Source organism: Embiotoca jacksoni, unplaced genomic scaffold (assembly GCF_022577435.1).
Source record: "Embiotoca jacksoni isolate LCO1_2020_lvr unplaced genomic scaffold, fEmbJac1.0.p SCAF_17, whole genome shotgun sequence".
Lineage (NCBI taxonomy): Eukaryota > Metazoa > Chordata > Actinopteri > Embiotocidae > Embiotoca > Embiotoca jacksoni.
Genome location: NW_027185307.1, coordinates 11,588,924 through 11,602,567, shown reverse-complemented (window position 1 = coordinate 11,602,567; position 13,644 = coordinate 11,588,924). Strand labels below are relative to the sequence as shown.

Sequence of the window (13,644 nt, the reverse complement as noted above, 5' to 3'; positions counted from 1 at the left end):
CTCGCACCCCTTTAATTTTAATTGCAGAAAGCTGGTCAGGGATATTGAGCTGTGTAAAATCAAAACTAAAACACAATATAGTGTTTGATCACAGTCATTTATTCATCTGCTTTTATTTTGAAGGCGCAGGTAACACTCCGCACCGGAAGATTTGGTTATCCTCGCGGAAGGAACTCGAGCGGAGGTCACCATGGCAACAAGAAGCGGACAGTTCAGAAACGCTTCAGCAGCAACCCTCCCGCCGTTGTTCTTTGCCACAGATGTGGCAACAGAAAAAGGAGAAGAAAGTTGTTTGCACATTTTAGTTTTCCAGCGTTATACTCCGAGGACTGTCAGCAAAGGCGCTGTCAAAACAAACGCGGCTTTAAATTAACGTTATCTACCGGTATTTGCCGTTAACGAGGTGGTCGGGACCAGTGAAAGAAATGGCGACGTCGAAAGCGGTCGTCTCCAGACTGGAGCTTGTTAGGACGACGAGAAGAACTGGCAAAAAATCATCAGAATCAACTCCTAACTTTTTGGGAAGGTAATCTGTCAGAACATGCTCACGTTTACTTCGTGTCTGTTATTTGTACTCTGCACTTCAACCAGGCTGTGCTCAGAAACGGTTGCAGATCAGGGTCTAAAGGGACGTATCACCGCAAAACACCGGAAGCACTGTACAAATCAATACAGGTGGAAGACAACGTGTTCAAATTAAGCAATTTCCCATTCAGATAGGCTGTAATACAGCAGTGAAACACTAGGACATAGTGAGCACTGTTGATTTGTTAACTACTTATCTGTACAAACTCGCTTTTTCTGTCATTTCTTATATGTGAACTGCTAAAAAAAAAAAAAAAAAAAAAGAGGATGTGATACTTTAAAAACAGCTTAATATTCAGAGTATTTTTCTTTTTTGAATTTTAATATGCTCAAGAAAGTAGAATTTTCGATGTTATTATTTTTTTTTTTTTTAAGAAGCTGTCTCAAAAGCTGCAAGAGCACACTTTCCCTCCGTCTCAACTTTTTGAACACCGGTCACAGTTTTCTGGGTGAAAACATCTTCAAACAATGAAAACAGTACTTTCCTCTAAAAGTACACGGTGCATTAATGCAATTATCTATTTCAGATCAGGGCTGCAGCTCGCAAATTATTTTCATCATTATATTTCTCATGAATCTGTTAACCATTGCCAAACATCAGAAAAAAAAGTGAATAACGATAGTCACGGTTTCGGTTTCAGTTCAGATTGATTATTGTGTCTGATCATGACTCTAAAGTCGTTGTATTTATACAAGAACCAAGAGAAAAAGCAGTGCCCACTGACTGTCATTTTTAGCTGTGCAAGTGACATGGCTCAAGGGTCTTATTTAGGTCAGCCTGCCACTTTGGTCCAGACTAAAATAATACAACATGCCTGGAACACATTTCCCCCACAGGAGTATGTTGTAGCATCATGAGGTCAAAATTGTCCTTTGGTTTCCTTCGATTTCTGACGAAATGATTTGACAGATCCAAATTGTTGCTGATCAGGTGTTACTAATGTTGATCCACTCATCAATCATCAATAAAGTAACATATCATTTTAACGCTAGTTTCGATGTATGGAATACGCAATCATTTTATAAATTCAGCATTGTTTATATAGATATTAAGAGGCCTATTCTGTTAATATTGTGGCTCTTCTATGCAACATAAGTTTATCTTCTGACTTGTGTTATCACTACTTCTAGTCATCTTCTTCTCTTTCACCATTATAAATGCCAGAATTTACACACACACACAAAAAAAAAAATCAGCACCTCTGTATGTTCACAGCTCCAAGTGTCAGCGAGAGGTTAACTATTTGAATAATTTGAACTTTAAAGCTGAACTATGTATCATTCCCCTTGTTAAAACACCACGGAGCATGATTTATTAATTTGGTCTTGAAGTAGTTTCGTCTAGTTTTTCAAATGCAGGTAAATGTCAGTGATTGACCAGGCAGGTAATACGAACACGAATATATTACTCACTCAAGTAGTTTAATTGGACAGCGGTGGCATCATCAGCCAGGACAGGTGTAAGTAAACAAACTCGATCAATATCTCTCATCTGGATGACAACTTCAAATACAAAAAAACGGTGCCATTTTCAGTAGTTTTCATGTGATTTAGGCGTGTTTTTAACTTCAAATCTTGCATGAGCGCTTTACAATACACATATTCATATTCAGCTTTCCTACATGAGAACATCGATGTGTAGTTGATTTGCCTTTATTGCCAGAGGTGTATGATACGATTGCCAAGGAGCCTGTTCAGAACACATTTGTCACAAAGGCTGCAAACTGAACAACATGAGGCATGTAAACACTGGTGTCACTTCCTTGTAGTCATGTCTCATTACCTCTTCCGCAGACTGCCATCTGAGATCCTGATTAAGATTCTGTCATACCTGGATGCCTCCGCACTTTTCAGCATCAGCCACATCAATAAGCTGTTCGATAAGCTTGCCAACGATAAGTAAGTGTCATCCACGGCTTGTCAGTACAAAATCCACTCGATGTCAAATACACAATAACAGATAGGCAGATAGGTTTATCTAATCTAACAGCAAGTAAAGACAATATTCACACAAGTTTGGGAGGTTCAAGTTTTTCACCTGTACTTGAACCCTGAAACCTGAATCTAATGAGTTCATTGCTGAGGCATAGTGAACATTTGTGACACATTTTAAAACATTCCCTTCAGGCCCTTAAATAATGTGTTCATGAGTATGGGTCAATGTGAGGAGACAGTGACCTTGAACTTTGACCTTTGACTCCCAAAGTCTTACCAGTTCATCCTTGAGGCCAAGTGAATGATTGTGCAATAAAGTGAAATTAAAAAAAAATTGAAGGAATTCCATCCAGACGTTCCTTGAATAGAATGTTCATTTCAACGTGTCGAACTGCGCTCACGGTGACCTTGACCTTTGACCCATGAAATCGAATGAGTTCATCCTTGGCACCAAGTCAATCTATTTGCCAAAGTTGAGATGATACCATTAAGGTATTCTTCAAAATTTTGCGTTCACAGGAACAGGGCAGGGCAGACAGACGGACGTACGGCTGGACAGACAACCCGGAAACATAAAAAAAAAAAAACATAATTTAATATGCCGCCAGCTATGGCTATCGCATACGCGGAGGCATTATTTTTAACGATTAAGATTATTCATATGACGGACCACAATCTGCCATTGAATTTGTTGAAGCAGAATTCCTATTCAACCCATTAAAAGAATGTCCAGAAAATGTTTTGGCACCTTCGAACAGCGGACCTGTAACATGTTAGCATACCAGGCATATTAATATAATGAGACCTTTTGTTCATCAACTTTTTCCACTGACCTACGTTCTCGACCTTCCAATATCCCTCAACGCAGCATTCTGTGGCAGAAGATCTATACAGCAGAGTTTGGCAAGCATAAAAAGCGGAGACCCGAGTGCATCGACGAGCTGCTGTTGAAGATGGAGGACGGAGCTGAGATCTCCTGGAAGTGGCTGTACTTCAACACCAGAGCTGCATGTGACATGTACAAGTGGAATAAACATCTGGAACAAATCAGCAGTCACACTGGTCTACCCCGCCAAACCGAGCGAGTTCTCAGGTACGGTAAGAGACGAAGCGAGGCAAGAGTCACTTTTGGAAATCAGTTTAGAAAAAGCATGCGAGGGGAAGGGCTTGTGTAATGGCAAAAAAAAAAAATCTGCTGGTACAAAATGTATCCTTTATACAGAGGTTACAATTCAGAATATCGCAAAACTTGCAAGCAAGGTGATTTATTGGGATTTAAAAAAATAAAACAAAACGCATTTTAGGAAAATTCTATACGCAACTTCCTGTCATAGTATATTGTACTTCCTGTCTGAGTTAACTTTGTTACACTGGAGTAAAGGAGACAAATAGCTGAAGACAGATTACAACAGTTATCCAGCAGCCGGGGGTTTAAACACAACACAAATTTGAGAATTGATCGTATCATAAAACATGATACGGTGGCACCCCAGTTTGTCGATACCCTGAGTGAAGTTATGTGTTTAATTTACCGCCCACTTGATTTAACTTAGCAGACACTAGGGACACGTGTTGTGTTTGAGTTCATCTAATTTGGTATTCAATTAGTTTTATAGTTTGCTTTATCTTGAAAGGAGGCGTGTGAATCCTACTGTATATGCGATGTTGTAATCCGTATTTTCCCCTCTGTTTAGCATGTCTAGCTTGTTTTACAGCTGGAGGCAGCTGTGTGAGGCATCCCTGCACTGTTTGTGGTTAGAAAACATTAAAAACTTTGAAGATCTTCCCCAGCTGTCGAGAAAAGTTCAAGGGTAAAGACTAGAGGACAGTTCAAGCTGCTGGCAATCAAAAACAAAGAGTGGTTTGTTTTTCATACTGCACTTAATGACACTTTTTTATTAAAGGTGAGATAGGAGGTGTCTGTCTGAATGTGATGTCTGCTCAGGGGGATGCCGGCTCGCAGGGGAAAGCTCCCTCACCACCTCCACTGCGGTTTCTGCTGTGTTTTTATAACCTCTGATTAGAGGCTGTGCAGCACTCAATTTTGAGTTCTGTGGCAGTCGCTGTGGTACAGAGGGGAAGTAGAAATAATTGTGTTCCTTGCAGAGGCTGTCTGAATTGTTGAAATAAATTACTTAGCCCCCCCCAACCCTTCATCCACAACACACACACTAGAATGCACGCCCACCCTCCCCTTCCTCCCTCCTCTCACCAACTCAGACAATTCCCTGTGGGGGTTTGTCTGTTAGAGACACTGAGGAGCATGCGATTTACCTTGGTAATAATCATTTCACAAGACATCACACATACAGACAGTGCAGAGTGAAATCCCCTGGGTCATCTGGGGCCCCCTGGGCTGCTCCAGTTTTTAGCTTTGTTCCCCCACTTAATTGATATTGGATGGTGCCTCAGCGAGACACCGGCTGCATCACAGTGGGGGTAGCCCTGAATCACAGTTTAGACAGAATTGGATCAAGAGATTTATCACAACAGCTGTGGTTACATTCCATTCGTTGCATATCATTTCATTTGCAAGAACAGCCTAAATGGAGTTATACTAGTCCGTGGAGCTGACGAATGAAACGAAACAGCCATTAAACTCGTGATTTTCCTGATTTAAAAAGCAACAGACTGCTTTGCTTAACACTGGCCAAAGGAATGAATTGAAGATTTTGTTCAGTAATTCAACTGGCATCTTTATGTGGCTTTTAAGGAACAGAGAGTCAGCCGTTTTCCGCCTTATACAGTAGGGAGCCTGATAACGTCAGCCACCACACTGTGCTCTACGTGCCTTTATTGCATCCTTAAAATCCTTTTGCCATAATTCTGCATTGTGTTATCTCTCTCTAGAAACTTGAACCTCACCTGGGAACTGACGGTCACTGATAAGTCAGGGCAGGAGAACACTTTAGAGCTGAGCTGCTCCCACTTTTTTGATGCTTCTGTGACACTGTGCTGGAGCGCAGGAGTCTACATGCCCGACTACCAGCAGATTTCCACCCTTCAGATCCACGGTGTCAGGAGGATAGCCCTCAAATGCCCGGGCATAAAGATGTAAAGACAGACGGCATCCATCCCCACCCTCTCTCCATGTCTCTGTTCCCTCTTCTCTCAGTAAAAGCTTGTTGTCTTTGCTTGCTCTGCCAGACCTGGGTGGAGGTCACTCATGGCAACGTTGGACATGCAGGCTCTCACTAAAAGCGCACAGGTCATTGGCGAGGACAGACTAGTGCAGCTGAAGTTGCTGCAGTGTGGCGTCATCATCGGTGTCTGGAGGGTAATTTCTTCACAGGCAGCCATGTCATTTTTAATCATAATTAATTCGTTTACAGCAGCTGAACAAGCGCGATGGATACTTATTTTTAATCGCAAAATAAATGTCATCTTTGGCTTTTTTTTTTGTTTTTGTTTTTTTGTAGGACCAGTGCTCCGTTGCCTTCGTCATGGTCACCCTCCATTTCCACAGGCTGGTGGAAAGAAGCACCCAGGGATCCTCTGTTTGGTAGGCTGCACAAGAACAGATGCCTCCTATTCACATTCTTGGTTCACGTGGTGTGTCTGTGTGTCAGAAGGTTGTGGCTCAAATTCACAAAGAATGTAATAACTGACAGGAGTCACGCGATGCTCCTGGTGTGACCCATCTATGATGCACTGCAGGGGGAGATTTGACGCGTCGGCATCACTGGTACTTGTATTTCACCAGAGCATTGTGGCAATAATGTGAAGCTCCCTGGATTAAATACAAAGAATGATATTCTTGTCGTGTCAGGTCCAGTTACACCAGGGATTTTTGAAGAATAATTTCCCACGAGGACATGACAACATGCAAGTTTGAATTCTAGCCAAACATGACGGCAATTTAATTTATTTATTAGCAGACCTCCAAACAGAGAGCAGGTAAATAATTGTAGAAATGAGTTTTGTTGTGTTCAGTCTGAAATAAATTGATTGATTTCAAATGATTCTGCGAGATCAGAGGTTCCCATGTTTTCCCAGATGGGATAAATGTGATCACACGTATGACACGTTTACCACATCTTGCCACATACGATAACGTGCAGAAAATATACGGAAAACTTTTCACATGGGAATCTACATGGGCTTCACAAATTACACCATGAAAGTGTCCTATAACCACGTTTCCTAAAGGCAAAACACATGTAGTCACATGTGATCACGAGTTTTAATACGTGTGAAATTGGTGTGTTTTTTCTATAAGGGTAGGGTCAGGACCCCCCTCATATATACTAGATACTAGACACTTGTAATCCTGCAAATGAAACAGGAAGGAAGAAAAAAAAAAAATTGTTTTGAACTGCTCATACAGTATGTTGTTCTCCATCTATCTGAAAATAAGAAGTAATCCAGAATATGTGATATTGTGGTCTTTAAAGTGCCTCACTGTTCATTAAAGAACATTATCAGGACCACACAACATTCATAATAGTGCTACACCTATTAGTCTTGGGAATTGAGTTCAGTGTGGATATAGCACCCTCTCCTGGTTTCCTGTGAGAGCACAGTACAGTTACGGTATAGTATTGATTCCAGGCCACAAACCCTCTGAAAGGTCTATCGAACGAAATGTCCTTCTAAATGTTTTCTCCACTCATTATAGTTTAATTTACCCTTTTTTTTTTTCTGCCTCCAGTCCCTATGTGGAGCCAACAGTCAAACCCCCTCCTGACGACATAGACCCTGAATACGGTCTCCATGGATACCAACTACACATTACTCTCCACAACACTGTATGCGAGCTCATGTCAGAAAGACTTTCCCAGCTCTACTGCTGCAGAGGTAATCTATTTATACTCATATTCACTAAGTCACACTATGAATGATGCTGACAAAATCCAAAGTATCTACAGAGTTTGTCTGCCCTAATTATTTTGTTCCTCCTCCTGCAAATTTATGAATATAAAGACTGTGGAGCCAGAAGTCAACTATAAATAGATACATTTTCTTTCCTGAGGCCATTAGTATTCTGTCCCCTGACTTCTGTCTTCTGCCACCTGGTATAATTGGATATTTTTAGTCAGGCATGTGCAAAATGTTATTTAATTTTTTTGCCCTACAGTTGTGACAAACTGCATGCACATTACACATGTTTACAGACGTATTTGAATTTGTTATGTTGTATTTGTTATATGAATTAGTTGGCCTCTATAAAATAAGAAGAAACCCACAATTTTCTCTGAAATAACTTGAAACTGACAAAAGTAATCAGCACCCATGATTGTTTGTTCCCTATTTGATATAAATCCGAATTTTCTTTTGACTTTTGATTTAACAGAATCTTCTTCATAATAAAACAAATGAAAATGGCATGGATAAAAATAGTAAGACCGTAGAACTAATGTTTTATTGCACAACCTCTGGAGGTAATCACTGCAAACAAAGGACTTCTGTAGCTGTGAGAGAGACTTGTGCTCCAGCTGTCTCAGGTTTTAAGGGTGCTCTCTCCAGACTGCATGTTTCAGCTCTTTCCGCATATGTTTGATAGGATTCAGATCAGGACTGATAGACGGCCACTTCAGAATCTAATATTTTGTTGATCAGCCATTCTGGGGTGATTTGAACAGTGTGTTTTGGGCCACACTGACACTGGGCATCTCGGTTGTCTCCAGAATGCCTTGATAGCCTTTAGACTTCATTGTGCCCTGCACAGATTCAAAGCACCCTGAGCCAGTCGCAGCCCTAAAACCGAACCCAGCCTTTCCTAATGTTTCACAGCGGTGATGGTGTTCTTATCTTGGAAACTTCATCTTTCTGTTTGTGAACACAGAGCTGATGTGACTTGCCAAAAAGTCTCATCTCTCCAAAGCATTCGAGCATGTTGGTTTCTTTTTGAACAGTGGAGTCCTCCTGGGTCGTCTTCTAAGGAGCCCACAGCGCTCAAAAAGTGTACCTAGACCTCGCAATTAAGTCTGTATCTCTTTGGAGGTTTACTTTGACTCTGTCTTCCATACACACCGTCCTTGTCTTCGATCTGCGGTCGATTTTCTTCGTGTGATGGCAACCCTGGCAGTCTTAATCATATTTGCAGCTGTTCTCACAGCAACACGCTGCTGCTTGGGGATGGTTTTATAGCCTTTGACTTGAACGTGCTTGTCTAAAATTCTAGTCTCATCAGGCCACTCAGTGCTTTGCTTTCTCGGGTCCATTTTCAGTGTGGTGCACATGATGATAACAACACACAGCAGAGTGACTACGTTTCTCCATTCAAATAGACTGAATGACTGATTACAAGGTTCAACACATTAAATACTAACGAAAGAAAAAACTTTAGTTTGAAAAATCACTATAACCCAGTTAGTTCACACTGTCTTTGCCCTACTCCATGACATCCCAGAGACAATTGTTTTTAAATTAAGCTGTTCAGGGTGTCAACCAATTAATCCACATCTTTATATACTGACAATGTCCAGCTTTTATTGCACCCTGGGTTTAGCATTGTCTCAAGAATATGCTTCGTTGCATTTCACTGCATATGTTGTATGTATTGCAAATACATCCTTTGAATGTTAGAAATAACTTTATTATCTATGTTCACGAAGAAATTCTGTTTGACAATTGTTGTATTGCTCATAGATTAAATTCAGGAGATGCAAAAATGTTTTAAATTGTTCTCAAGTCATTTTCTTCAAGCTGAATATACCCTGATGCTCACAGATTTGATTTCATACTAATGAAGTTAACCTAACACTAAAATGCTAATTCTAGTAGTGTAAAAACATATGTGTGTGTGGTGTTGTCTTTGACCAGATAACATCTCTGATGGACTGGTCCGGCTTACTACCCTTAGCGGGAATAAGTTGGGGCATATACGTCTGTCTGGCCACATCACCCTGCCTTGGAGATGTGAAGCCCTGCAGGGCACAGTGAAGGTACGACATGGACTGTTGGTTACTCAAACACTGTTTCACTACGTGTTTAAGGAAAACAGAAATGCATCCTCCAAAACATCTGAAAGTACGCTCCGCTGCTCACGGTTCATTTTAGAATCATCGAGCAGTCGGGCTAAAATAACTTCTTCACGCCTTGGGTTAAAGGAACACCGTTAAAGTCTCATTTTATCATGAAATTTAACAGTCTTCTAGTGTAACAGGGTGAATAAACGTTTGCTGGATAGAAGTGGAGAAAACTTTCACGCTGTTTATGTGACTGTAGTGTTTAGTAGATGCACGATGAAATCAAAAAAACACATGCTTAATTACATGTTTGCTTTTCGGCTTCTCGCCAGAACTGCTGCATCATGAGTCTGACTCTGCTGGACGAATTCGGGAAACCTTTCAAGTGTCTCAGCTCGCCTGTTTCCATGGCGCCAGAAACGACGCCTGTTTGTTATGACTACGACGGTGAGAACTACGTGATTCACTATAAGGAGCCAGACATTCAGGTAAAGATGAGGCTCGTATGGATGAAGGAGCATTTTGCCCCCATCAGTTTAGCTGTCCATGTGAGTGTTTCCAGTGTCAACGAGCATTTCACTAGATATTACTGATCAGCTGTATTTCTGCTGGGATTTCACATTCACTATTTGAGGGTTTTCATCACAAATGTTTAACTTGTGGAAAACGATTCGGTGAACGGCTTCATCAGCCGCAGGGCCACGCCCCTCTCCACAACTTATTCATTGTGTGTATTCAGTAAAACCTATACTGCCCTTATCATTCATCTGTTTTTAATACATTCATTTATATTATTAATTTATTTATAAGGGGATTTGTTTTTAAACCACGTTTTTCATTTCCTTTTCTTTCTACATCAGTTTACAGTCACTCTGTGCCTGCCTGAAATTTCACATCAAATTATTTTGCCTCTTGTTTTTTTTAAATGTGAGGGTTTTGTCCACACTTCATCATACATTTTAAAATCATTTTACAAGCCTGTTGAATAATTAAACCAAACGCTTTAAGTTCACGATGTTCAAATGTTGTTCTTTAATAAATCATTTTGTATAAAATATTATATTATAGCATTTGTAACTGATTTTTTTTGAATGCATTAAATGTTGGTGTGTGTGTTAACTACAGTACAGAAGTAAGGCAGTAAATTCAAGAGAAATAATCAATTTGTTGGAAATAGAGTCACATGGTGAAAACTGAGTAGATCTTCATCCCAAGTAGAATGAATAGTGAATGTGTAATATATGATAGAAACCTGTGCTTGGAGGTTTTTTTGCAGTCTTGTCATTTTGACGAGCTTTACACTTCTCCTCCACTGAGTTTAGTGACTCATTTTTGCGTGCGCTGTAAGAGAATATTTTACCAGAGCACAGAATGTGATGGTCCGTTTCCATCGGGCGTCACTTCTACAGCGTACAGAAGCCTTGTGTTCCTGTTGGAGGGAAGATGATTGGAGCGAACGTGCATCCATCAGTGACGCTTTCTTAGATTTGGCCGATAACACCTTATGACCCCATAGTATTTTTGCCATTTTCTCTCAAAGCTGCTTTCATCAGTTCGCCGATTGTCAAAATATTAATCGTTATAAAATTCTCAATCTTTCATTATTCTTACTGTAGTCAGGTCCCCCATGAATTGCCTGCGGTTTCTGTTTTCATTTGTATTTGGATATTTTCCAATGCGAGCAGGTGCTAGGACTTTTAAAGCATCAGCCCTTTAATGAACAGTTTTAACTCTGAACTTTTATTAAATTGGGGAATAATTACAAAAGTTTTGTGCCCTTTGGATGTTTTACACAAATCAGGTTTTGCTTCCGTTATTGTGGCCTTTATACTTTAACACACACATTTTCTCAATTGCACTGTCAGACGTTATGCGACCACTTTAAGATGAAAATTGAGCTTAATGTCCACACCCTGGGCAAGTCTGGCTACAGCGATAGAATTAGTGCGAGAGCAATTGTTGGAAACAGCTGCCATGATGCTGATGGGCCAGTAGTGCTGATGGCAATAAAATAAAGCAGGCCTCTGGATAATAGGATTTCAGAGGCTTCCCTTGCTGTTATGAGAGAGGGTCGTCATCACCTTGAAAAGATGCTTATTTCTTCCAAACACATCACCAACATCTTTGGCAGAAGATCCGGAATTATTTGGGGAAATGAGCCAGAGGGGGCAACAGTATGTGTGATGAATCGTTTTTTTGTCACAGGCTTCACAATTGACTCAACAAAGAAGCAGGGATGTGAAGAGACACTCCGTCTGAATCATCAGGACTCCATGTGTTGTCATATTTTACTGGCCTGGGGCTCCGAACCTGCATCCCACACTGGACATTATATACAATGGCAGCCCAAATAGGGACCATACAGAGTGTGGAGCTATATAGACGTATATTGGACTGCTGACTTGGACACTTAATACACTACCAAATTACATGATATTGCCCATCACGTGGACTGAATGCCATGTACAATGTATGACTTTCAGGTTCTAAGTGTGTTACAGCACATTTCCATCACAGCGACCTTCACACTACCGCTTGCTGTCACATCATCCGTCGCGAAACTGCCAATCCTTCATTCCCACTGTATTAGAAAAAACAGGAGCCAAGGTTATTATGGGCTGGTAATGGACTGGCAAGAATATAAAGCCAGTTATTCAAACATTTGAGTCAGAGTAATGGCTAAATAAGGGCAACAGATGTTTGGGGCAAGGACTGTGCAGCCTTGACTGAAAGCACAGCATGTTCTGTCTTTGGTTTTGCAGAGAGTATTAACCTCATGTGTCTACAGTGATTTTTCTATGAAGAATTGGAATTAAAAATAGCCCTGCGAGCATGCAAATTACATGTTTGAAAATAGTTTAATATAGGCTGCTCTCCACTAGATGGCCCTCTTCAGTAAACAATGAGAGTGTCTAGGAGCAGCAGTGTTTTCATTTTCTAAACTTGTAGTTATAAAAATATTTTTATCAGCACAAGAATAGTCTCTTTTGTGACGATCATTTCTACACAGTACGGGGAATTTATTATGTTCCCGCCTTTTCTCGCTGTTTTCCTTTTCTGCTCTTTCGCAAAGTAATTACGAGCCTGTGTGTTAATCAAAACTTAAAAAGACCTTAACACCAAATAACAATTAAGAAAGAATCCACCGCCAAACGACTGAATGGGCAAATTTAGTGACATAAAGCTTCATTAAGCTCATCTTTCTTAGTTTCCTCACAGGCTAATCTTGGAAGAAAATTGCTTCCATTTTTAGCCTTTAATTCTCTCCCTCGTGAGTGACCAGCTGGGCCCGCAAACCATTCAGCCTCAGAGGCCAATGACAGAGTCCTTATTTGGTCCTCTCATCAGAGAAAAACAGTCAGCTAATGAAATTCACCAGGAGGGAGATTGATTGTGTGTGTCTGCCAGCATATACCGAAAACCCAACTGACACTGTTGTCTTAAAAGAACATTTGAAGTCAGTGTCTATCTTCCAAAAGTCTGAGAGATAATCACAATCTTCTCACACACTGATGAATGACTAGTCCTCACAAATCCTAACCCGAAATATTCCACATTTATTACCTCGTTGAGTGAGCGTGCGAGGCCAGGGAAGTTAATTATGCTTATAATGATGAGAAAAACAACAGCCCAAAATGTCCATGCCAAAAATCACTCATTAGAAGCTGCATAATCAAGCAAAAAGTGTTTTGTCGACACCACGAAATAACAGATGGCCTGACATTTACATTGTCAGAAGTGAACCCTACAACATCATTGCAGTCACACTCCTTTGTCTTATTCATCTTCTTCCGCATTATTTTCTGTTATAAAGAAGCAGAACTGGACACAGGGGAACTATTTAAGGGATGACGGTCTTATCATTGGCACGTGATGCCCAGCGAGACCCCTCGGTTTATTCTCCGCTTTAAATGGTGCATCATGAGCAGACGGGTGTGGAGAAATCCATTTACAGTATATATCAAAGCTGCTGCTCGCCCTGTGACTCCCAAGAGCTCGATGCACAGTGTCGGAGGAAGACTGCCGTTCCTGGTGCACGGTTCAGTCTGGCATCAGTCTGCAATGACAGAACAAACGATTCTTCAAATAAAACGTGCAGTGATGATCACCTGCAGATCTTTTTCCAGTCGAGGTATTAACGTACAGTACTGAAACACGAGAGACGCACTTGAGTATTTTCATTTGGTGAAACGGCGCTCCTTTAGTTCCCGGT

The 13,644-nt window shown here is 40.8% G+C and overlaps 1 protein-coding gene across 1 annotated transcript; it reads left to right on the top strand.

Moving 5' to 3' along the window:
- The first annotated feature begins 220 nt into the window (after nucleotides 1-220).
- On the top strand, nucleotides 221-10,456 carry fbxo15 (F-box protein 15). The gene is made up of 9 exons (XM_069151175.1): nucleotides 221-526; nucleotides 2,380-2,484; nucleotides 3,389-3,613; nucleotides 5,371-5,574; nucleotides 5,668-5,797; nucleotides 5,940-6,022; nucleotides 7,172-7,317; nucleotides 9,286-9,407; nucleotides 9,764-10,456. Exons 1-9 carry the CDS (start codon nucleotides 426-428, stop codon nucleotides 10,022-10,024), a joined length of 1,377 nt encoding a protein of 458 aa, XP_069007276.1. The 5' UTR covers nucleotides 221-425; the 3' UTR covers nucleotides 10,025-10,456.
- Nucleotides 10,457-13,644: the final 3,188 nt, after the last annotated feature.

Excerpts from the sequence above, each read along its gene's own strand:
- fbxo15 (XM_069151175.1), top strand. The coding sequence starts at position 426 with ATGGCGACGTCGAAAGCGGTCGTCTCCAGACTGGAGCTTGTTAGGACG. Across the intron at positions 5,798-5,939 it reads TCATCATCGGTGTCTGGAGG|GACCAGTGCTCCGTTGCCTT; the intron begins GTAATTTCTTCA and ends GTTTTTTTGTAG. Across the intron at positions 9,408-9,763 it reads CCCTGCAGGGCACAGTGAAG|AACTGCTGCATCATGAGTCT; the intron begins GTACGACATGGA and ends GCTTCTCGCCAG.